Source organism: Balearica regulorum, chromosome 19 (genome assembly GCF_011004875.1).
Source record: "Balearica regulorum gibbericeps isolate bBalReg1 chromosome 19, bBalReg1.pri, whole genome shotgun sequence".
Lineage (NCBI taxonomy): Eukaryota > Metazoa > Chordata > Aves > Gruiformes > Gruidae > Balearica > Balearica regulorum.
Genome location: NC_046202.1, coordinates 6,776,111 through 6,800,271, shown reverse-complemented (window position 1 = coordinate 6,800,271; position 24,161 = coordinate 6,776,111). Strand labels below are relative to the sequence as shown.

The window sequence follows — 24,161 nt, the reverse complement described above, 5'->3', positions numbered from 1 at the left end:
AAGTATTTACTGAATGATTTTTTTTTTTGAGCATTACTCAGATGACCTCCACTTAAATCTTTGGAATTTTATTCCTTTTAATGTCCAGATATTTTAGGTATGGTTAAAGCCACCTCTTCAGCAAGGAGAGGTATGTAGGTAGAATGAATCTTGTTACAGAGGATGAACTGATTATAACAGAGCAGTGTTCTGGTAAGAGTTATGATTCTTAAGTTATGATTCCAATTTAATTTTGGAAAGAAAAACTATTAAGCTGAACTTTGAATGTAGTATTGTGGCAACTGTTGATTGGAATAAGCTTTGTCAGCGTGAAGGGGGCGAGACATTCTCTCACAGCTCGGCGACTGGCTCTCTTGGATGCACTGCAAGAGAAAAATACCGTTGTGATGGATGCCTGCATGAGGAATTCCCTTACTCCCTTCTTCTGCCCCTGCGCTGTTACGTTCTGTCCTCTGTCTGCCGCTGCCTGGTGCAGCGCAAGGCACTTGCCTGCTAAGAGTTGCAGCAGAGCCTGCCAGGCAGCCCAGCAGTTAGTGAAGGCCAGCGGTTTGAGGGACAGGTCCAGAGAGTCTTGCTCGGATGGTGACTTGAGAATTTCTGAGTTGGTGACTGGATTTGCGTGGAGGAAAAGGTTAAGTGGATAATGTTTTGTAGAGGGGCTAGAGAGTCGGCGTAAGCATGTTCTTCATTTAGGGATGTGTTGTGCATTGCTGACAGAGATGGAAAAGCTTTGAGGAAGCCAGTCATTTAAAATGTTGGCGGTACCTCACTACTCGGAGTTCCTTACAATTAAAAGCATTTGTGATTCATACTGTTCAGTGAGTTATTTCTCTTATTTAAAATTTCAATTAGAGTACTAATTTCATTTGAATTTTGAGAGGAAGAGTCAGTTTTCAGCCTGCCTTATCTGAAAATCCAAAGCTGTTGAATTACAGAATACAGGTAAACCAATTGTTTATACATTAACTGTTACGAATGGAAAGTTATGGGTTGGTGTGAACAGATCAAGTCATCCAGCAAAGTAGCAAATTTATCTAAGCCAGTGTTGAATATAACTCACTGATATTCACTGTAGGTCACGGCATATTCTTTGTCCTTCTTGTAAGTGTGTACATTTGAATTCAGCAGACAGAGTTTTAAATCTTTGGTTTCTGTCTTAAAGTTTTGTTCAGATTCACATGTATGTCCAGAAAATCATCTAATATAGTCTTTGTTTTCCTTCTCATCTGTAAAAATGAAAGTTACTTTTAAATAATGCAATTTTAAGAATCTTAAATAAAATAAAGGAAGATTATACTATGACATAAGTTAAATTTTTTTACAGTATTTCTATTCAATGCTATAAATATGAAATTACTATAACCATAAACTTAATTAATGTGGGCTGCCACAATACTTTATAAAGCATAGTTGTCTTACTGTTATTGTCAGTTGACTTTTGATTTGCCACATGGTTCTTGCCATAAACCTTTCTGTATAGTAACCATATATTCAAATTCTTAACTCTGAAGTGTTACGTTTTATCTCGGAAGGGGAAGAGTCTTTCTGTCATACCAGCAAAAACGCAGACTTATCTAGGTGAAGTAAAGAGACTAAAAGAAAGAGCAAGCTTACTAGCACTGCTTAAAAAGAATCCAAACCTTCTTATTTGGAGGTAGAATGCAGTATATACTTTATTCTGGCAATGACTTATTACATGACTTAAAATTATGCAGTGCTTTAACGCTTTTCCCTGGGGTGCTGATTGAGAACAAGATCTATTTTTTTTCTTCTGAACTTACTCAATTTTTTAGCATTTCAGCTAACACTTCTCTGGAGTTCAAAACACTGCATAAGATGTGGGGGGAGGGTTGGTGGGCCAAATTTTAGGTAAAGAAACCAATAAAGAAGTTAGGATGAAATAATTAGGGTTTTTTTTATATATCCTGCTTTGTATTATTTGGATTCTGAGATGGATGAAATTTTTGAAGTCAGCATGGGTTGATTTTTTTTTTTAATTGTTGTTCTTATTTAAATCAAGAATCATTTTAGTTTTAATCTTAGTCCACTCTAATCCTGCATTGTGTTTGTAGCTTTTAATGACTACACACTTCTTTAATCAAAGCTTCCCTTGAATTAAAAATTGAAGTTTCGCTTACTTGCTGCAAACTGTTTTTCTTCACTGCTTAAAGGCCTTGATCAAAAATTGGATGCTGTCGGTGTTGGTATGTAACTGTGAAACGTCTTTTACTATCATCTTGTATCCTGAGAAGGAAACGGAACGTTTCAAGCAAAACAGGAGATAATGTAGTGATGTGAAAATGTGACAATGAGCAGGATACTGCTTCCATCTATTCAGCAAGCCAGAGTTATTCCAATACTTAAATTCTTTGGTGATTTCCAACATGATTTGTGTGGGGTGTCTTGTTCACTTGTTTTATCTAGGCAATTCTGGCTCAGAGGGGTCATTTTTGGTCATCTTTTGTTGTAAAACCTCAAGTAAAGTGGTTTCTTAATTACTTTTTTAATGTGTCTCATATAAATGATGTCTTTGCTTGACTGTAAAGTTTAACAGTAGCTATCCAGTGGTAGAATTCTTCCAAATACGTTTTTAAAATGTACCAGAGAACTTCTATGTAAATAGTAATTGTAGTCATGAATCTTGTTATGTTTCGTGACTTCTAGGGGTAAACAAAAAGGCTTTTTATTATGGGATGATCGTGTTTAGACTTTGTATTTACTGGTCTTAACGCAACACTAGGAGATAATAGTTTTATTGAATGCTGTCAGGTATTTCTGTTGTTGATTTATTGTAGTAGTTCTTAACAAAGTTCTAAATATTTTTTATTTTTTTTTCCCCCTTGCCAGACCTTAATTTATTTTGGATTAGGATTCCCATGGCATGTGAACTAGAAGAGAATTTGAAATAGAAGGTCTCTCTATTTTGAAGTGACAGTCTTTATCAAAATGGTTGGAAAACTCAAACAGAACTTGCTGTTGGCATGTCTGGTGATCAGTTCGGTGACAGTGTTTTATTTGGGCCAACATGCTATGGAGTGTCACCATCGAATAGAAGAACGCAGCCAGCCTGTGAGGATGGAAAGTGTGAGAAGCACAGTAAGAACTGCTTCCGATGTAAATGCAAACAAAACCTTTGCTTACAACAAAGACATGCCTTTAATATTTATTGGAGGAGTACCTCGAAGTGGCACTACTTTAATGCGTGCCATGCTTGATGCCCATCCGGATATTCGATGTGGAGAAGAGACAAGGGTAATCCCACGAATTCTGGCAGTTAAGCAGATGTGGGCTAGATCAAGCAAAGAGAAGATCCGACTGGATGAAGCTGGAGTCACAGATGAGGTTCTGGACTCAGCCATGCAAGCATTCTTACTGGAAATCATTGTGAAACATGGAGAGCCTGCTCCATATTTGTGTAACAAAGATCCTTTTGCTTTAAAATCCTTAACTTATCTCGCTAGAATTTTCCCTAATGCCAAATTTCTTCTAATGGTACGGGATGGTCGTGCATCTGTGCATTCCATGATATCTAGAAAAGTCACTATAGCTGGGTTTGACCTTAACAGCTACAGGGATTGTTTGACCAAGTGGAATCGTGCTATAGAAACTATGTATAACCAGTGTATGGAGGTTGGTTTTGAAAGGTGTATGCTGGTACATTACGAACAACTCGTATTGCATCCTGAAAGATGGATGAGAACTCTCTTAAAGTTTCTCCGCATACCATGGAACCAAGCAGTGCTGCACCATGAAGAAATGATTGGAAAAGCAGGGGGTGTTTCTCTTTCAAAGTGAGTATGAGCATTCCTCCTTTACCTTGTATTGCTCTAAGAGGTAAAATAGTACTTTTTGCATGTAAAAGACTAGTCATAACTTGATTTCAGTTTTTAAGTAGCTAATGATGTCTCGGGAACCTGATTTATGATGCAAATTGTTAGTTAAAAATAATTCTTGCTTTCCAGACAATTTGCAGTCTCGAATTGCTCCTGCTAACATATGCGTATGGAACATGTGAACTAACTTTTAATTAATGGTCAGTCTAACTTGAATTGGGATGTCTAGTATCAGCCTTTCTTCCAGTAGAGTTTTGCTCTCCCCTGTACCCCAAGATAAAGCTGGACTGTTTTATTTAGACTGGTGTTATCCATCCTAGCAAGATCACTTGTTTGATTTCAGGCACTTAAGTATTGTTGTCAATGCAAGAATGGCCTTCGAGTTATACTTGCCAAGAACATACTCTTCCAGGAAACTTGAGAAACTGTTCCAACAAAATAGAAAGCAGAATTGGCATGCTTTTCTGTTGGCATGTGTTCCTAAAAGGACAAGCATTTTGAATAAAATTAACCTTGTTGTAAGCAAATCTCTTGGTATTCCGTTATGCTATCTGTGCACCTGACTTAGCTACTTTCAAAAACCAAAATCCAGCTCTGCTTAGAAAATCTAGATAGGTATTGTAGGGAAGGGGAAAAGCTAGTTAATTCTCTAGTTAAACTACTCTTTTTGGTTTCTTGGACATTATTTACAGTGGAGCTTCTCAGATATGGAAGCAGGCTAGTCTTTATTGTGGGGAAAGCTGTGAATGTTTGAATCTCTCCCTTTTTTTTTTTCCTGACAGATACATCAACCAGATTGTCTTGTTTGAGTTTCTAAAGGATTGATTAAAAAGCCTTATTCCAGCAGCAAGGCATGCCCAGTTAAATTCCTTGGCTTCTGTTTTTGAATATTCACTACTGGCCAAGTCCTTCTGAGTAACAGAGGCACCTTGCACAGCAAGAAATGTGGGCCAGATAGAGACATGTCAAGCTGTTGAATACAGAGTGATTTTTTTTTTTTAAACTACAGTTTTGAGAAATAAAGAATGAGATATTTTGTTTACTTAATTCCTAGGGGAGTGACTGTGTGGATTTTCTGATATATTGTAGGGGAATATGATTTAAAGCAAATCATAGAACTATTAGTCAGTGGCTACAAAGAGAACTTAAAACTCAGATAATGGTTATATATTTACAGTCTGGAGATTTCGCATCCCCATTCCCACTGAGGAAACAGTCACCACCACTGTGTTCACAGAGCTATCGAGAAGGCATCTCAACCCTTTTTTAATGCCTTATTGTTCCTTAGCAGATTGAAGCCTTCTGATAATGTTAACCTGAAGCAGTGTACTGTTGTACATCTCTGCAAGCTGTGTCTGAACTTCTATTTCGTTACCTCTGTCGTGTTATGTGGCAGCTGAGGGGGGAGTAAACTTACTTTTACTGATATAAATAGGTGATTGTCAAGTTCTGTTAAGTGTTAGGTAAAAATAACTATGCATGATGCTATTTCTAGTAAAATATTACTACTTTAAAACTTCCAGATTAGCATTTTTAAAAATTAATGGACGTCTATACAATAAAACTCACTAGCCTTACTGAATTCATACAGTTTCAAGTAGTATTTCTTGCTAAATCTGGTGGAATGGGATGTGAGCAATTGAGAATACTTGTTCATGTGTCAAAAAAAAAAAAAAAGGATTGTTGAAAGTAAGATGTGGCTTCACGATTATTTTTTTTAATCAAACTTTAGAATTTAAGACAAAAGAGTATGGAATTATTCTTGTGACCCTCAATTCAATCTGTTCATGGAATGCTTTATGCTTTTATTATCTCTCTTGAGATGATATGTGAAAGTAATTTATTATTTCAGAAGGCTTTGGCAATAGTGGAAAAGAATGGTTTATTAGTGTTATGTCTGTGGTGTTTATCTAATCAAATACCCTTGAAATATATGGCAAGATTTGTTTTTCAGTTGCAAGAGACCTTTATAATTTGATAATGACTTCAGTGAGTCAGTCTTTTTGAGGGCTGCAGAAAAAACAGTGAATACAAAATTCTCTAACTTGGATGTCTGTTGTGCATTTATATGACACTAATTGAAATTGTGTGTGGGGAGCTCAAGATTCCCCAGTTTTATTTCCTTGTACCAGTTAAAACCTCATGCTTTCGGCATCCCCATCTCCTCACTGCCCTCTCATGTGCAGCTGAGTGCTGCGGATGGGGATGGCTGCCTGTCTAGGGAGTCCTTGCCCAGAGCAGGGGGTAACTGCCTGTAAAAATGACTCTTGGGAAAGATGCTTCCTGAGTAGTTTGAGAACTTTAGTCTGCCACAAACAGCTTATCAAATTTTGACAGCTGAATAGAATATATCTTGGATTAGACTTAGTTTTCTTTCTATCAAGTTGCATTTGGCTTGTTCTCAGCTGCAGCAAAATTCTTGATGGCATCAAGTGTGCATGGCTGTTACGTTCTGTGTCAGGTTCGAACCAACATTGTTCGCTTACGACTTAGAATTTCTCTTCAGGCTTCAGGAGAGTGCTCTTTTCTTCATGGAGTGAATACTGTCATCTTTCAGCTGAAACAACAGAGTCTGGGAACAGTGGACCTCCGTATTCTGATGAACAGATTTCTCCCACCTGACTATCCAAAGGGATGATGATGAAGATCACTTCAGAGAATCTAAGGAAATTCAAACTGCTGCTGTCTATTACAACTCTGTCTTCTCACAGAGCTTTAATTTACCACATGCTTGGTACCAAGTGCTTCGGGCTGTTTCATAATAGTATATTAAAATCAGAATGCTCAAATTATATTACAGTTTTTACTGGCAGGAGGAAGATATCACAAGTACCAAATCATCTGTATTGAAATGTGATGCTCATCTAAAAGATACCACCACATAGGCCTAGCCTCTGTAGCACAGCAGGGAGAGTATGAAAATCTAGGTAAAATTAGTTCCCTAGTTGTCTGCAAAGTATTAGGTAGGGTAGAAAACCTCTGAAGTCAAAGAATGAGCAATGATTATAATCTGCAAAGGCTGTGATACTGTGTACAGATAAGAAAATGAGCAGAGAAACCTGCCTCAGTCATCTTCCACTTACCTTTAAGATTTTCAGACAGGCTTAGTATCCACTTCAGAGGCATGATACCTGCTCAAGTCAGGTCCGACATAAGATGTCTGGAGGTGTTTTAACTGTTGGAGGGTTTTTGAAAAGAAATCTGGCAAGTTTGTTGTCTTGAAATACTTTAAAACACTTTCAGAAAGAGATTACAGTATCGCTAAAAGATCTTTATAATGATGTTATTACCTCGTAACAGAAAGCAAATGTTTAAGAATATCTTTTAAATTCATCTGAAATCAAAATCAATTCTGCCAAATGAAATCTGTCAGATGAATGAAGCTCTAGGTCAGCGCGTTTTATTTTCAGTTGTATAGAGAGTTAAATTGTGCGTGCAGACTGTTTACCTTCCAGAGATGAGCTAGCCACCCAGTGGCTTGCAGAATTCTTCAGGCCGTGAGCTGACTCCATTTTTCTCTAATTCCAGACTCAGAAACTCTTATGCAATAGTCTGTTAATAGCAATATTAGGTACTAGACAGTCTGTATTTAAGATTCTGACTTCGTCTGTTCCCCTGGCTGCTTGATTTGAGGAAACCGTTGGCTGCCCTACTCTCTTCTCCTGCATTTGCTTAGTAATCCCTGCTTTTTCTGTTGTTCATGCAGCCCTAGCCTCACTGTTGTTCTATTTTACTTAGCATTTTTGCCCCTTATTTTGGTTTTTAGCCAGCTGCAAGGAGAAACACAGCAAGGGTTTTAAGGATGTGCACCGCAGCATTTGTAGTAGCGGGAGACTTTCTGTGGTTTGAAGTAATTGCCAGCGTGGCTGTTCAAGGAATGTATCATGGCTGGACTACGTGCTATAACTAGTATTGTTAATGTAGTGCTGGCATTTGCCTCCTAACTAAAAACAGCTGTGGTGACCACCGATGTAAAGAAATGTCAACCCTTTTATAGCAATTTTATTAGGCTTATTATGAAAATAGCTGTCTAGGCAAAATTACATCAGAATACACTATTCTTAATACACACCTTCTATTTGATTCTAGTACAGATGTAGAAGTATTTGGGGTTAGTCCTGTGTTCCATGCCACCAGCTGCTTTTAAAGCTGAAACTGTTCCTGTGGTTTTGTAGTGGAGCCTGGAAGCACTGACCAGGGAGCATTTGCCATATGCATACATAATCAAATTTGCCAAGACTTGGTATGTGTCCCTGTTTAGCTTTGTTTGGCTTTTGAGGTGGTTTTTTCCTCCCAGCCCCTCTCTGTCTTCCCCTATACTTCTCAGATATTCTTTGGTCTGAAAAATCTTTCCCACAAATTGTGTTTTACTTTTCTTCCCACCTTAACTCAAAGGACAGAAAAGGATTTAAACAGAATCGGTGCCTAGGAACAGGTAAATGTAGTTCCCTGCTTATCTCTTGCCAGGTATTAATCACAGGAAATGTTTCATGCTGAGCTTATTGTTACTAAAGACTAAAATGGCAGTGGGGCAAAATGTGCACGTTTAAACAAATACCTTGTCCTGAGGTAAAGCACATATGTGTACTAATATAGGTCCTAATTGATGTATAGCACCCATTGTTTGGGGTTCCAGTAAACTATTAGTCAAACCCGTTACGTGGTTCTCACAGTATCACTCTTATTTTAAATGGTCAAATCAATTTATAGTTTTGGTGAAGGGATTTTGGGCTTGGCTGGCTCCGAGGGGCAGAGGACCATAAGTCTTAAACTTTTCAAACATCTAGTGATGAATTCTTCTGGAGGGTCCCACCCACTATGCTTCTACAGACTCCTGACTCTGCCTTGCCACTTTGATCTTCTGAAACTCAACTCTTAACATCTATTTTATTGCTAATTAGGGTTAAAAAGGCAATGCCCAGACTTCTTGGTTTGCTGTGCAGACTTGTGATCTCAGGCCAATAGCCTTCAGGAAGGCTGAAGTTCGGCCACAACTCCCTGGTCCCAATATCCCATTCTGAGTTCCTGTCTTCGGTTTGAGCTACTGAAAATGGTTGAATAGAGTAAGGCTGAAAAATTCTGGTGGTTGTTTTACAGGGTTTTTTTGTCAGTCAGGTGGTTACCCATCTTGCCCAGCTTCCTTTAAACACCTTTTGCAGCAATCTGAAGGCCCTGCTTGCCAAGACAGTTTCCCCATGGTGATCACTTTCCTGTCTGGTGTGTTCTTTGTTGATTATGTTTAAAGTACTTATGTTACTGACCTTCCAACATTGTATGACTAACTTCCTTCCTCTGTCCTGGAAGAATTTTAGCTGTAATGACAAGTACAAAAGAGTAACAAGGTAAAGACTGTCATTAAGATCAAATTGAGTTAATGACTGGCAGACTACATGCATGCATAGCTTATAATTTAAGGCTTTCATTGCACAGTACAGTGTGCATCTGAATGGGATGCCTCTTGGTATTGATTTAATGTTTGTCTAATGTGCAACAATACTTCAGCCTCTTCTTGGCTGAGGTTAATTAGATAACTTAGATAACTGTAATCAAACTTTTTGCTCTTGTGAGTTGACTGATGTTAGTCTTGCGAGCAGTTTGACTTTCGTTCAGGCTTCTGGACTTGGAAGCTATTGGGAGTATTTCAGAAAATTTCCATTTATTTTTCTCAAAAGATGTTTTCTTATTCTGCCTCCTGTATAACTGAAGAGTTAGCTGTTTGAGAATTAATTTGAATCTCAGTGTTCTCATTCTTTATCTTGTGTAATTGAGGTACTGGTGTTATACTTTTGTACTGTTACTTTCAAGTATAACAATTTTGTTTTCTGGATGGTAGAGCTTTTTGTGATCAAAATTCTTCATGATGTAAATAAGGCCCAGGAAGGATGATAGCTGCAAGTGGATGTGACAGCTGTATGCTCAGCTGGGTTTGAGGCAGGTATAGCCAGCCAGCAGGAACTACTGATACAGTGGCATACCTTATGGCATTACTTGCAATGCAGATGCAAATATTCCTTTAGGCAACTTGTATATACAGACCTGATTTTTAATCTGCCATAAAAGAAAAATAAACTTTGACATCCAAAATGCATGTGTCTTCCTGAGTTCAGAAAAAAGTTCTAAATTACTCAGAGTAAAAACTCAGAGAGTTTTAAATTACTCAGTCTGTTCTGAGTCCTGATGGCCTGTTTCAGAAATAAACACGGTAAAGAAGTTGTGCATCTTCTAATCTAATAGAAGCAAGGAATGTGGGAAAACAAAGTAATGCCAGATTTCTTCCCTTGAAAAAAACACAAAAAGAAAAACACACAACAAAACTAGAGTGCACGGCTGAAAATTACTTTAGAACTGTTGGTCAAATAAGCAACAGATCAACTATTTTTTTAAATACAGTACGTATGACACTGCTATGATTATGCACTTGCCTTTAAGAACTGTGTAACGACCAAACAATCACTAAAAGGAATGGTTATGAAACATTATTGCAGTCTCTCTATGTAAAAAATTTAGTCACAGTATAGGGGAGGGGGAGTAAATGGCACGTGGATTTTTTTTAATTTAGAATACAACTTTCAAGAGCATTTAAGACGACGAAACAGCAAATGTGGGAAAACAGCTTTATATGTAGGTGTCTGCATACTTTTCACTTAACAGCTCTTTGGCTTTCACTACTGTCTTTACATAAAGAACTTGCTCCAGTACATTCTGTGTGAAAGCCTAAACCAGAAAGCATGCATGAATGTTGTGCTAGGTATTCTCACTTTAGCCTTATGTAGTAAAACTTCACTTCCCTTCGGCTCTGTAGCAATGTGAAATTTTGAGAGGGAAAGAGGAGGAAAGGGGAAAAAACCCAATCGAACAAAAAAAAAAAGGCTAAAGGCCTTGATGCTAGTGAAGAAGCAAGTATTGGTTGGAATGCAAAATATAACTTACCTTTCTGCCTCCACAGGGTTGAAAGATCTACTGACCAAGTAATCAAGCCAGTCAATGTGGAAGCACTGTCAAAGTGGGTTGGGAAGATACCTGCTGATGTTCTGCAAGATATGCCCGTGATTGCACCAATGCTAGCAAAACTGGGTTATGATCCATATGCCAATCCACCAAATTATGGAAAGCCAGATCAAAAAGTTGTGGAAAACACAAGGAGGGTAAGGCATTTGTGTGTGTTTAATTATTGAGCAAATGCATGTGAACTATAGAGTGGAAGGCTTGTCTTTTGTTTGGGTTTTTTTAAGTCTGTTTCTAATACCTTTTGATAGTTAGCAATAAGTTTTCCTTGCTGCGGGGAGGAGGAAAAATTCTGTGGAACCCTGAGGACTGAAAGTCTGGATCCTGCTGTTTGTCTTGAATTCAGTTCATCTTCCTTTACCCCAACCCCAGGCTGGAGCTGTGTTCTTTGGTGTATGTGGCTGAACCTCTTCAGAATTGTCCAGATAGTTGGGGAACTAGTTAGTAGTGGAAGAAAAGCCAGCTTTCTCACCTGGGCATCAAACTTGATTGATGAGCTCAGCTTTTTATACATGAGGGTTGGCAGAAACTCTGTCACGAAATTACACCCCAAATAATGGGTAGAATTTGAAGTGTGACCCATGGAAAATGGCCCAAGATTATCAAAATGTCAGATTTTCCAGTTCTTTCCTGTCCTTTGTAGAACAAACTAAAGATGGAGGAAGGTCTGGTGCTGATTAACCTAAACTTAAGGATTTTAGTCTGTATTTAATGTTGTTGGAATTTGAGTAGTTAGGCTATACAGCTGTTTATCCCTAGAGGTATCCATAGAAAAGCTCATTACCATTGTTTGAAATAAGAATAATTAACTCTTCTGTTCTTTTGAGAATGTGTACTTTATTTAAAAAAGGTGACTTTTGTTGCTGCAGCAAAGTAATCATTGAGAAAATGGAATGAAACAATGTAAAAGGACTGTCTTCCACTAGCCTTCCAATATTAAAAAACCTGATTGGTATGCCAATGGGTTAGGTACTTATTAAAGAAAAAAATATCACATTTTGTGAAGTCTCTAAATGTTTTTGCATTATTTCTTTTTAGGAGTCCTCCCTGGGAAGCTTTCATTAACCAGTTGATCAATGTATTAAAGGATGGCAGGTTGACTGTTTTAACAGTTGTTAGCTCAGCATGGAAAAGGTGACCCACCTTTTCTGGTAGGGATAGTGATTAGCATTTTGTAGGTTTCTTGGTACTTACTGTTTTAAAAAGGCTCACAAACAAACTTTTCTGCACTCAATTCAACCTTTAAAAAAAAAAAGTGTTCAATACTACTTCACGGAGCCTTGAAAAGAAAATCCTGATGCACTTACTTCTGTGTACTATAAAACAGTGACCCAGATCCGAATTTGTATCACGGTGCAGTAATTTAAGGCTGGTTATCTCTTACTGATACAATTTAAATAAGTTTTTGCAGTATGGCAGCCTTTCTGAGGCCGCTACCTGTGCATGGCAAGCTCAGTCCGAGTCGTAAAAGTTGTATGGATTTCAGTCAATTATTGGATACCTTCTTGAAATCTATTTCAGTTCAAAATGCAAGAGAGAAATTCAGGTAATAAACAAAGCCACAAGCATACCTTTTCAAATTGGGCTTTGATTTTTTTTTTTTAAAAGCTAAAGTGTATTGAGGCTTTTTCACAAGTTTGCTTTGAAGCATAATTAGTTTGTTTACTACTGTTAAAAAAGCTGTGAAAAACTGGAGGTTACTGTTATAATAGCTGATCTAAATATTGCAAGCATATGGAACACTTGTTAATATTTTGACTGCTATTTTAATGTAATAGTTTTACTTACAGCCCAAGATAGCATTTTAATTTTGTTATCTGTTGTAGTACCTGGTATATATTTTCCTAGTCACTTGTTCTTTAACAAAATTACTCTTGCATATATGGTTTATATAGACAAAACGAGGGAGATGTCCTGAATTAAGACTACAATCCAAAAAAGCAAAAGGATTACAGATGGCTAATCTTCAAAATTTACAATGTTCCTTTTGAAACATGGAGAAACATGAGGCTTTCAAAATGTCTTGTACCCCAAGGAGCCATTTAAAATGATGGCTCACATCAGTGTTCGAGTTTGTGTTTGAGCGGCTTGAATTCCTCCCCACTCACTTTGCTTTGTTTCCTCCCAGCTGGTTCCCAGCAAATCCCTGCTCAGACCATTGGGTTCTCTGTCTTTGTGACTATGGAAACGTCGATGTCCTGACTTCCTAGGGTTTCAAGATTTAAGGCTTCCCAACTCCCAGACCAGTTTGCTTCTTAGGTTACCTAATTCTTAGGACAGCAGGCTCATCAGCCTCTGTAGAAGTGCCAGGCTTCCTGGCCACCCTGCATATTGCGTAGGAAATTGCCAAAATGCTGGCCACTGAGCTTGGCCTGAAACCAAGTAAGTTTTGAAAGAACTAATATTCTGGTTGGTGATCAGTGGGAGCTGCCTCACTTCTGAAAAATGCTTTGTTTTCTTTTCCCCACAGCTTTATGTTGTTTTGATTTGAGGATGGGGGGCAGATATTTCAAAACACTTCAAGGTGTTTGGGAAAAGTAGAGGGGAAGGAGAGAAAGGAAGGTAACTCTGATGTGTTAGTTTTGCCTATCAGGGATAGCATATGCTGCCCTGTGGGTTTCCCCTTCTCTTCCATGAACCTATGCTAATTTATTTCTTGCTGCTACAGCTTAGAGAAGAGGGCATTTATTTAAACAAAAAAGTATTTCTTGATCTAGATTTTTTTTTTTCCCCAGCCTTTAGGAAGTGGCACTTGACAAGTTAAGTGTGTAATGTCATACTCGCAGCTGCTGAATTTGTAAATTACTGTAGCACTACTTTTGTTCTTGCTCTCATGTTAAATTTCTTCACCTGGGATAGTCTTTCACAGAGTTTTGTACTGGGTATATTGTTGGAGATGAAGCTGTCCGCATAAAATCTTTCCAAAGTTACTCTTCAGTACATAATAAGAAATATATATAAATCTTTCATGTAACTGTTTATTGCTGACTTTGTGTTTGGAAGCTGTTCTATTATATTTATATTTGTGGTCTCTGAGAACTTCAAACTGAACACAGAACTTGAATTTTGTTCATTGAAAACAGATAAAGTTTAGACTACTAAAGCAGAACTGTATTGTGTTAGTATAGTAACCCCTTAGAGTGACTAACTTTAAATAATGTTGAATTATCTGACACTTACTACTCCAGTACTGTTGTAGTTTTTTAGCCCGTTTAAAATGGCACGGGCTAGCACTTCAGATGAGGAAGTTGCCTCTGTCTGGCAACAGAAAGCAATGGTAAGGGGGAAGGACTGATTTTCTTTCTCTTTTTTAAATTTTTTTTTTCACCCTTTGGTGTGGGTTTGCAGGGGGAGTTTTCCAGTTTTGTGGCAGTTATGTAATGCTGGCTTAAATTGACGGTGGAAGTTGCAACAGGGTGGAAGCGCAACACCACTGAAATTATTGGCAGGGGAGATTCTGGCTCCACCTAAAGATGGAACAACACTGTGTCAGCTAGTTCATTGCTATCAGATATGTTAAAAAACAAACAAATCAGTTCTTGTTGTTACGGAGAGTTCTTGTTTTGTATGATTAAAAGCATTTTTATACTGTACATACAAAATCAAAAAGGTAAGTGGAATGAAGATTGGTCAGGATGCAAAATATGCTCGTAGCTAGAAAGCCTCTTTTGAGGCCCACTTGTAGAAGATAATTTTAGGATTCCAAACTTTAAACTACACGATGTGATTGTCTTAAAATGTGCTTAAATGCTGCTTGTAGAACTGCATTTATACTGCACTAATTGCACTGAGCAAAATCTATCTCTTCTTGGAAGAGACTATAATCAGACTTCACAGTGAAAATACTGTTCAGCAATTTCAAAGCTGCTGCTGTCAGTCCCGAAAGTAAGAACCAACAGTGTAAGGGTACCTAAAACAAGGGCTGGTACTGGAGAAAAATGGAAAGGAATGGCTAGTGCAGTGCAAAATTTTAGCTTCCCCTAAGCTTTCTAAGCAGTGAAGTCCTGTTCTTGTTTTTCTTTTTCCTCTTTTTTTGTTTTTTGTCCCCCTGCCGGTGACTTGCATATGTACAGCTTAATTTTTTTCTTCAGTCTGGAAACAAAATGATGATTCTCATCAGCTAAAGTACAGTGCTTGAATTAGAATTTCTGTGTGCTTGTAGGTAATGAAAGGAAGTCGATGCTCTCTCCTAAATTTGGATTTTTCACTTTCATGTTACCTGCCTAGGACACCAAAATGGTTAGGTTGGTTTTCCGTGCTCCCATAGCACAAAAATAGTAAGATGCAATCAGTGTTTGTACTTTGTCATCCTAGTTCTGGTTTTGTTTTGGGACGTAAACGGTGAAGCTAACTTCATCACCTCTTATGTTAGCTTCTAAGTGCTGTGTGGTGTTATGAAATAAGACTTCTCTGACAGTATCTGCACTGGTAGAGTACAAATCTGACATGAGTATAACAGATTTTTCTGATGTTTTCAGTAACAAAGCTATTAACTTTTTATCTGTTCTATGTTAAACCTGACAATATTATCTTTTATGACGCTTTATCTTGTCTCAGTTAATGCAGAGAGAGGGAACAAGGTCTGACTAGTATTGCACTATTCAGCAGATTTCTGCGTGTGACCTCCTCAAGAGACAGCCTTTAGTTATTCAGTGACTGCAGAATTGTGCGATCGCCTGTTTTTCTTGTAAGTCTGTTGCTGGTGTGTTCATTTTGTTATAATGATTGGAAGGGTCCCTTCCTTATAGTTACATAACTGACTACTGCCACTCCCCCCCCCCCCCCGCCCCGAGTTTTAGCAAATTCTACATCTTGAACATAAAAGAAGATAACATCCTATAGCTAAAAGGACTTTTCATCTGCAAATGATGCAGAAAATGCAAATAATTTAGCTGTCTGAACTGGTGGCCCAATCACTATATAATGAATTACAAAAATAGAATTACTCCAAGTTACAAGAGTGTCTGAGATGTCCTTATCAATATTGTGAGTTTGTGTAAAAGTGTGTCAGCAGTTTAACAGAATATACCCAAAGCGGAGAACAGCTTATAACTGCAAGACTCTGACTTATGCCCAGTAGAAATTGGCTTATTGTATGTTTTGATTGGCTAAGTGGTTTCCTCTCACATCTGTAACGTATTGCATCAGATTTTCTTTGGCACATACTTTCCACTAAATGAATTTGTATGCTTGGAATACGTATTCCAGTTATTTCTTTTAACTTCATGAAGTTGTGTTCCTTGCCCTGGAGAGATCGAGAGACGGAAGTGTACAGAACTCCATAGAAAAAGCTATGGTTTTCATCATGACTGTTTAAATACATGTGGCTTCTTCTAATCACATCCGAAAGCTGTTATCTACCTCTGTTTTATGTTCTGTTGATGGTATTTTCTGCAGTAACATCTAGAGGAAAAAAACAGAGTTCTATTATTAACTCTTATTTCGTGCCTGTTTTAAATTGTGAGGGAATGTCTCCTGCTGTTAAGAGGTGAGATGTCCATGACAATCGTGATTTCAAGACATTGTATTTGAGGTTTTAAAGACAGAAACAATCTGTGATAAAGGGTGCGAAGTATATTTGTAGTAATGCATGAGAATAATTACTCGTGTTGTCAAAGATGTGTAATTGTGGAGACATGCTGTAATGAGGGGCTGCTCAAGCAGCTTAGAAAAAAGGCAGTGTGTTTCTACGCTGGTTAACATAAGTTAAGCATAAAGCATTTGGCTTTGTGGATGTTTTCTCTGATACTTAAACCAAAAATCGGGGGTTTTACTTCATCTGTCTTGTGACCACCAACAGCACAGACTTTCTCAGCGTCCTTCAAATGTGTTTAATACCATCTTTAGTGCGTGCTTATTCCAACATGTAGATTGCCAACTGCATTGTTTTTCTCCAGAGGTGCTGATATCTTTTAAAAAAAAAAAAACAAACCCAAACAAACAACTATGCAGGTGCCTGATTAGTAAGATGTACAGACATATTAACAAGCAAAATACAAAATTTGGTATAGCTGCAAGCTGCCTTTTGGCAGACGTTCATAGGCCTGTCTAAAATCTTGCTCTCTGTGTTGTTTCTACTAGGTAAATATTTACAACTCAGATGTCCCCTTTCTTGGCAGTTCCAACAAAGAGGTGAAGAATTGTCTAAGCCTTGTAAGCTGCCTTAAAAGTTAAGGAAGGTCTGAAAGAGCAAGATGAGGGTACCTCCATGTACTGTGCAGTTTCTAGAAAGGGGTTCTGGTCTGGTATTGCCAGTGTTTCTGGTTTTATTATTTTTTTGACAATTAAACATCGATAGCCTTGTACTCTGCAACTTTGATGTTTTGAAAATCTACCAAGCCCAAGTACACGTAGTTGCAGACTAACTTTTAGACAAAAAGACCCATTATCTCTGTGTAGTGGAACTGACCAAATATAATGTGACTCTTTCTAAACCAGGCTTGAAAGTGGGTGAAAAGGAAAGGAGTGCTTTAATCTACTATAAAGATGAGGTATAGGTTACACTTCTGACTTACACTTAGGTTCTTAAATTTTCCTTGAGTACTTACAAGGGTTTTCTCAGACAACTGGATGTGGAACTTGTTTTCTGATCTCTTTTTAAGAATAACATGCATTTAGTTTGGCTAGAAGAATGTGTTTTTGTTTTGTGGTGGTGGTTTTTTTTTAATAGAACAGCTTGAATACTGCCAACACTGAACAACAAACTGACAGAGACTTCAGTTTACACCCCCCCCCCATTGGAAAGACATTTGGACTTGCAAAATAATTCCCTTAGAAATGTTAAACAGCAGTTCAGCTCAGTTTTACTGAATTCTTGCTTAGCCTGGAAATCATTCCAGTGTCCTGCTTCTGCTTGCTGCTGCCACTCTCTGAATAATGTGTTTTAGACTTAGAAATTGGTCAGAAACGAATTTTGAATCTGAAACCTCTTAATTTCTTTGGCTGCAGATGGAGTCATTGTTTTTAGAATTTCTGGATTGCAGTTGATCCCTGGATTTTGATTCAAAAGGAACTACTTACTGGTTTTGGAACTGCTTTAAACTAGTTTCTATGCAGTCTCAATCTTGACAAAACCAGCATTCTAGATAGTGTCAGTTCTGAACAAAAACTAGGCACACTTGTGTGTTAAACCTAATGTTCTTGGGCCTGTCGCTGGTTAGGTTTGCCTGTGTAAATTGTGATATTTCACGTGAACATAATATCAAATGCCCCTGAAATGTTTTCTTCTCTTTCCAGGCTATGACATTAGGCATTATTTTTCTTAATGTTGCTGATAGTAGATAGCCAAGGATATTCATCTATTGATGCTTATTAGGAGCAAATGCTGTTCCTACAAAGGGCATTACATTGGTAAGGTTTTTAGAGCAGATATATATATATATATATGCAATATAAAAATTAGACCAAGTCAGGATTACATGAGAAGGAGAGGAGGAGGCTTCCAGAGAGACGAACATGGTTTTGGTCACTCTGGTTCGGAATCAGTTGCAATGTACTATCATCATCAGTATTAACTGGTTTTCGGAATTCCTGGATAATGACTGTAGTGGTTTGCCAGAAGAGGTGAAGAAGCCTGTCTGTTTCTTCTAACATCAGCACTAGTCTAATAAAAGATACTGTTTTTTTTCTTGTGAACCTTGCCTAGGTTGATCTGTAGCATTTTTTTGATGTGATAATATTGTTGATTTGTAACTTCCATTGCTGCTCTTTAGAACATAGTCTGCATTTTAATGGCTTGGTTAAAAGCTGAAAATATGAAATACTCTTCTTCACTTATAAATATTTATAGTCTATCTAAGCTCCAGTAAGCCACACACTGAATTTTTGACCAGTGTGGCTTTCATTAAGGTTTCCATGGGAATGACATTACCCCCTGGCTGAATATAAATGAGAGCTGTGCCTATCATTTTGACTCAGCCTTTCTATTTTATCTAAAACATGGCATATCAGAAGGAACAGAGTTCCGCAATGTATGTGTATAATAATTCCTACTCTCACGTTGGGATTTAGTGAAGCCGTGTTGTTTGGATGTGTTTAGCCTAGCGATAGAGAGTGATGAGAACTGCCAGCTCCTAAGTCCGCACCACGTGAGTCATATTGTTTAATGCCGCAGGCCTGCTGTGGGGTGAGGCGTCGTACGGACAGGAGGTTCTGAGCTGACTCAGCTGCAGTCCTAGGCCACCGCAGTATATTGACAAAATGTGTATGTCTTTATATTCTGGTCATCTATTCATAGGAAAGCAGAGAAAATGGATATTGTTAATAAGCATCCCTTGACTTCCTGCATCATCTTCCTTTGACGCAATTTGCAAACCAGAGAGTGCAACTCTTGAGGTTTTAGAGTAGCCCCATTTCCATTTTATGGCTGTAGAGAATTTTTTCAAAGTGGGTTTGTGGCTTTTGATTTTTTTTTTATGTGATTACAGCTACACAAGACTAAAGAACTCATGACATTAGGCTGTTTGGTCTTTTTGGTTCAGTAGAAAGGGTAGTAAAACTCTTCAATTATACCTTTTGGGAAAGAAAAAATAAAAATAATATTCCCCCTCCCTCTTTGGAATTGGTTCCAGTTCAATCTCAGAAGCAAACAGCTTTTTAAGAAGGATCCTCTAGAGAGAAGACAATACATTGCCAATTGATTTCCTAATTGGTTAGATAGTGGAAACACTCGTTTGGTGTGGCTGTTGGTATGTTTGATGATATCTGTTGCTTGCTCTTTCTCCAAACAGTGTTGTTTCAGAATTAGCATTATGCTGTAAAAGATTGGACTCTCATGAAGTCAAGCTGGTAATGAAGCTACAAATGTTGTAGAAATTCATAACAATAGGAGTTGCTGACTAACTTTGTGACAGCCCTACTAGTAAGTGGAGCTCTTCTGTGTTGGTATATGAAGCTATTAAATCTATATGTCTGTTAGTTTAGAATAAACTGTTCTAGTGGGAAGGGACCTACAATGATCACCTAGTCCAAACAGAAAAGGATTGTACTGTTGATTTTTTTTTTTTTACATTGATGTAGACGAAAAGCAAATTAATGACCAAATGGTATAAGAATAATAGAGGAAAACTTCAGCCTTACCCAACCCTGTGTTCTCCCTGCAAGAGCTGGGGATTTTAGATGTGTGGTTACAGCCTGTGGGGGAAGGAGTTAGGTACCTGATCTCACGCAGTGTGTTTGCCAAGTGACTCAAGGTCTGACACAGAGTACTTGGGGAAAATTGCTAGTAGTATATCTGTACCTATTATAGTGGCATCTGTGTATCTTTAAGGATTAAAGCAAATGTATAAACTTTCCTGTTACCTGAAAATTACACCAGAATAAAGGGATAGATATGTGTAAAAGCATTGAAACCGAAATTGTTAGTCAGACTTTGATTGTAGTCGCATTGTCTTGATGAACTACATCAAAACTAACAGAACTTTCCTTTGACAGCATAGTAAGATGGGATCAGTTGTTCAATGTGTGATACTTCTGTTTGTGTGAATAGTATATATTTTGTACATAATGAATACTGTGATGTGTCAGAAAATGTTTTATGATGTGACATTTGTTGAGATTCTTAACTGTAAAATATAAATGTTTGAGAACTGAATGTTGTTTGTGGCCTGGCTGGCATATCGGTTCTGACACAGCCCATGAGATTATGACAGGTAGCTCTTTCGGAAAAACCTTAAATGGAGAATCTTTTAATTGTGAATTGTAATTAAGCCCAAAAGGAACTTACTTTATTGAAGGTGCTAAAACGTGAAGCAACAGATTTGTTATAGATAAACTTCAAAATTAAGTATTGTAGTAACTCACTCCTAGTGTATTTAATCATCCTGTTAAAAATCTTTTTCTAAAAGCATAGTGAATGGATTGCACAGGACTTAATAATTCGAGCAAACCTGAAATGTAATATGAGTTACATAGTTTTACCATTTTCATGGAAACGTGGTCAGAGTGAGTACAGAGCAAGCTTGGGACTGAGTGTACAGCTGTAGAACTACTTCGGATGACCAAGCCTTAGGAATAAAACTTGCTTTTACAAATAGATTGTGCTCAATTTAGGTAGATCTGTTTTAGTGTTACTGGATGCTAATAACCCAAAAAAATCCTTTTTTTTTTTTTTTTTTTTCTTCCCTTTAATAAGCTCTTTAGCATTTCAAACAGCAGTGAATGCTAGCTTTGAGTAATGTATTGGGTTTTGTTTTTCCAGGTCTATAAAGGTGAATTTCAGCTTCCTGACTTTCTTAAAGAAGTGCCACAGGTACAGTATTGGATTAGTTTCCTTTTTGCGGGTGTAGCAGCAAGTTAGTATGCAACTAGTCTTTTTAAACCACTTCTTCATAAATTGGAGTTTTCTTCTTTGATTGTAAGAGAATAGGTGACTAGATAACAAGAGAATAGCTTGTCTGTGAGATTGAATCTCTAGTGCTTTTGCACTCGGCAGTCCCAAGCCTCTTCTGAGTCCCTGTTTAACTCCAGTGTAACAGTATGGTGCTTGTAAACCTGAGCTGACTGAATATTGCTGTGAAACTCAAGGAAAGTTTGCAAACTGCAAAGTTTGCTGTTTGTAGAGAAACTTTATCTTTTGTTGCCTTGCATGGAAAGGTTTAAAGCAAGTATAGTATAGAGAGCAGAGATAAGTAACGAGAGACTTTTTGAAAGAACTACTACTGTATCAGACAAACAAAACCAGTTCATCCATGGATAGTGATGGTGTCTTGATTTAATAATCAAGTGAGCTATTGAACTTCAGATTTTACCGAGAATTCATCGTCTGGTACCCTTCCAATGCTATTAATTGGCATCAGCTACCCAAGGGACCTAATCTTTGCAATAGCGATTGAAAAAGCAAAATCGTTATCATGGAGCTCTCTTAAACTGCAGGATGCCTTGATACCTTGCCCCCAGCAGTGTGCCTGTGTGGGAGGCATGCTCCAACCTCATGCCCTTTCCTCACATAGACATGGGCTGTAACCTCTAGCCCATAGGAGTTGAGTTTGGAAGATGATATCCCTTGCTGCTGGGCAGCTCTTCTGTGTCTCCTGAAGGTAATGGAGCAGACAAGATGAACAGACTTGTTCCATGGAGCTGCCTGTTGGAGTGCTCCATTTCAGTAGCTTGAAGGGCTTCTCTGTGTGTGTGTTTTTTTCTTTTTTTCTCTCCAGTGTGTAGTGAAATTAATTCTCCGTCCCATAGCCTTGCAGATTTAAGCTCTGTTAATCTAGCCATGAAAAACCAGAGCAGACGATCTAGACAGGAGCAAATAATTTAATTCACCTTTCAGAGAAATAACAAAAATACTTTTTTTTCATTTAAGCAATAAAATACATATGAAATAGGTAGAACATGTAGCAATTGGTTTTGTTTTCTTGGGTGAGAGCTGCTCAACTAGGCTCAAAAATACCAATTTTTGTAGGCTGTATAATTGATGGTAAACGTCTAAATGCCATCTAAAGTGCTCTCTACGTTGTGCTTTGATTCAAAAAACAGGAAGTGGCTCATCACAGTTACTGTCTCGGGGTATGTTCAAGTAAAGCTAAGTAGAAAAATACTTGGGGTTTTTTTTTTTTTGATTCCTCCTGCATATGCAGGAGTATAGCATTGCAGAATTGGGAGAGAAAGCATTTTTAGGGCCACTCTGCCCCCAGAATTGTGTGTATCTGCTTGCATTACTATTTGTACTTGATTTCCAATCCTTAATGATACCTACAGTGCAGAAGTTTATTTAGAATGTAAGTAGCCCATCAAAAGTAAAATATTTTGCAATGTCTTTATGTTTAAAAGAAAAACCTGATGAGCACAAGCTTTCTTTACTTTGGATCCCCAATATTAGGAAAAGACTCTGTGATTATGACTTCTGTTACATGTAGAGATTGAAGAATACACAGGAGAATCTAGCCCATGCAAACAAAGCATTTTGACTTATTCCATTCATTCAAACGAAAATTAATTGATTAAAAAGGAAAATTGGTTTCTTTTGTTCCAGCCAAAGAAGACAGTAGAAAGGAAGTCTCGTGGCAAGATAAAATGAACGTGGATCAGTAAAGTCGAATAGCCGTAGTGTCTGTTTCATGTTTTCAGAATATAACTTTTTTGCTGTGGACACCAAATCTTTCTGATAAATCTTTGTGTGATCTCTGATGTGGGCTTTGCTCTTTTACTGGATGTTTGCCTGCACTCACCCTTTGAACAGTTAGTGCTCATGCTTTGCAAGTTGTGCTCAGCTAATGGAAAACCATTAAGAACCTGCCACCACGCAGCTATATGTGCTGTTGCTCACAGCATTGTTCACTCTCGACTGCTGGCCAAAATGTCTATGCAGCTTAACGGCAAGACAACTATTTAAATGTGTGCTGCTTAAAAGTTATTGTCAGCAAATTGTATTGAGAAAGTGTGCTGTAGTTATTTCTAACGCTTTCAAATGCAATTGTTGTGGTTATTTGAAGATTGTCTACAACCTTACAGATAAAATTGCAGCATGTATGGCTGCAAGCACAGGGTGTGTCAGAACTGAAGGAAATTAAATATTGCTGATAAGGATTTCTGGAAAATGCAGGGAGATGAGCTATCTTTAAAATTTATCACACTGTGTATAGATAGTGTGCTAGCAAAATAACTGATCCTTGATCTGCCTACAGTATCTGTTAAATTATGCTGTTTGTATTTTCCAATTATCTTGTGATACATCAAAAGAACTTGGTCTGCTATTTCTAGCAAATGTCCTCTTTCAATCCATATGATAGGGAGGTTTCAAAATGGGACTCTGCTAAATTTCAGGAGGTGGGTTTATACAGTTAGCTTGGTATGATTACAGTATTCACCAAACTCTGAGCAGATTTATCCAAAGTAAAGATCATCTAAAAAGCAAAAAAATAAGCTTTGTGAAATAGTAAGAGAATATTGCTTAAGTCATAAAAACGGACACTGGAGTTGAAATTGATGCCAATAGTGTTGTCCTTTATGTTAATTTTATCCTTAGTATAACATTAATGTAACTAAGCAGCTAACAAACATTGGTGCTCATAATGATACTTTTCTTCCAATGTAAAATCACTAATTTCATTTTAATTACTTACTTGACAGACTGAACCTATGGAATAGAAGATGCAATGGACATTTCTTGCACAGAAGGTAATAAAAGAGCATGCAGTCCTGCTCATTTGCTCTTCTTGATTTAGTTAAGGTGATTGGTTTTTTTAAAGTCCATGTAAGATTCTGAGTAAGAAAAATTCGAAGATACGGATCTTGATTCAGAATCTGTAAAAATCACATTGAGGTAAGTCCTAGTGGTGTGAGCTACAAAAGCGTAGTTCATATGCTTTAAGAACCACAATG

The 24,161-nt window shown here is 37.6% G+C and overlaps 1 protein-coding gene across 6 annotated transcripts in view; it reads left to right on the top strand.

Moving 5' to 3' along the window:
• Positions 1 to 24,161, top strand: part of TPST1 (tyrosylprotein sulfotransferase 1) — a 42,864-nt gene that overhangs the window by 16,976 nt on the left and 1,727 nt on the right. For 4 of the 6 annotated variants that reach the window (XM_075771777.1, XM_075771775.1, XM_075771778.1 and 1 more), the window contains 5 exons: positions 2,848 to 3,791; positions 10,780 to 10,978; positions 21,037 to 21,087; positions 22,813 to 22,888; positions 23,910 to 23,957. In XM_075771777.1, coding sequence (XP_075627892.1) covers positions 2,947 to 3,791; positions 10,780 to 10,978; positions 21,037 to 21,087; positions 22,813 to 22,857 — 1,140 coding nt within the window. In that variant the 5' untranslated portion in view covers positions 2,848 to 2,946 and the 3' untranslated portion in view covers positions 22,858 to 22,888; positions 23,910 to 23,957. The remainder of the gene's footprint in view (positions 1 to 2,847; positions 3,792 to 10,779; positions 10,979 to 21,036; positions 21,088 to 22,812; positions 22,889 to 23,909; positions 23,958 to 24,161) is intronic. The other 2 variants (XM_075771780.1, XM_075771779.1) reach the window with 1 other exon arrangement.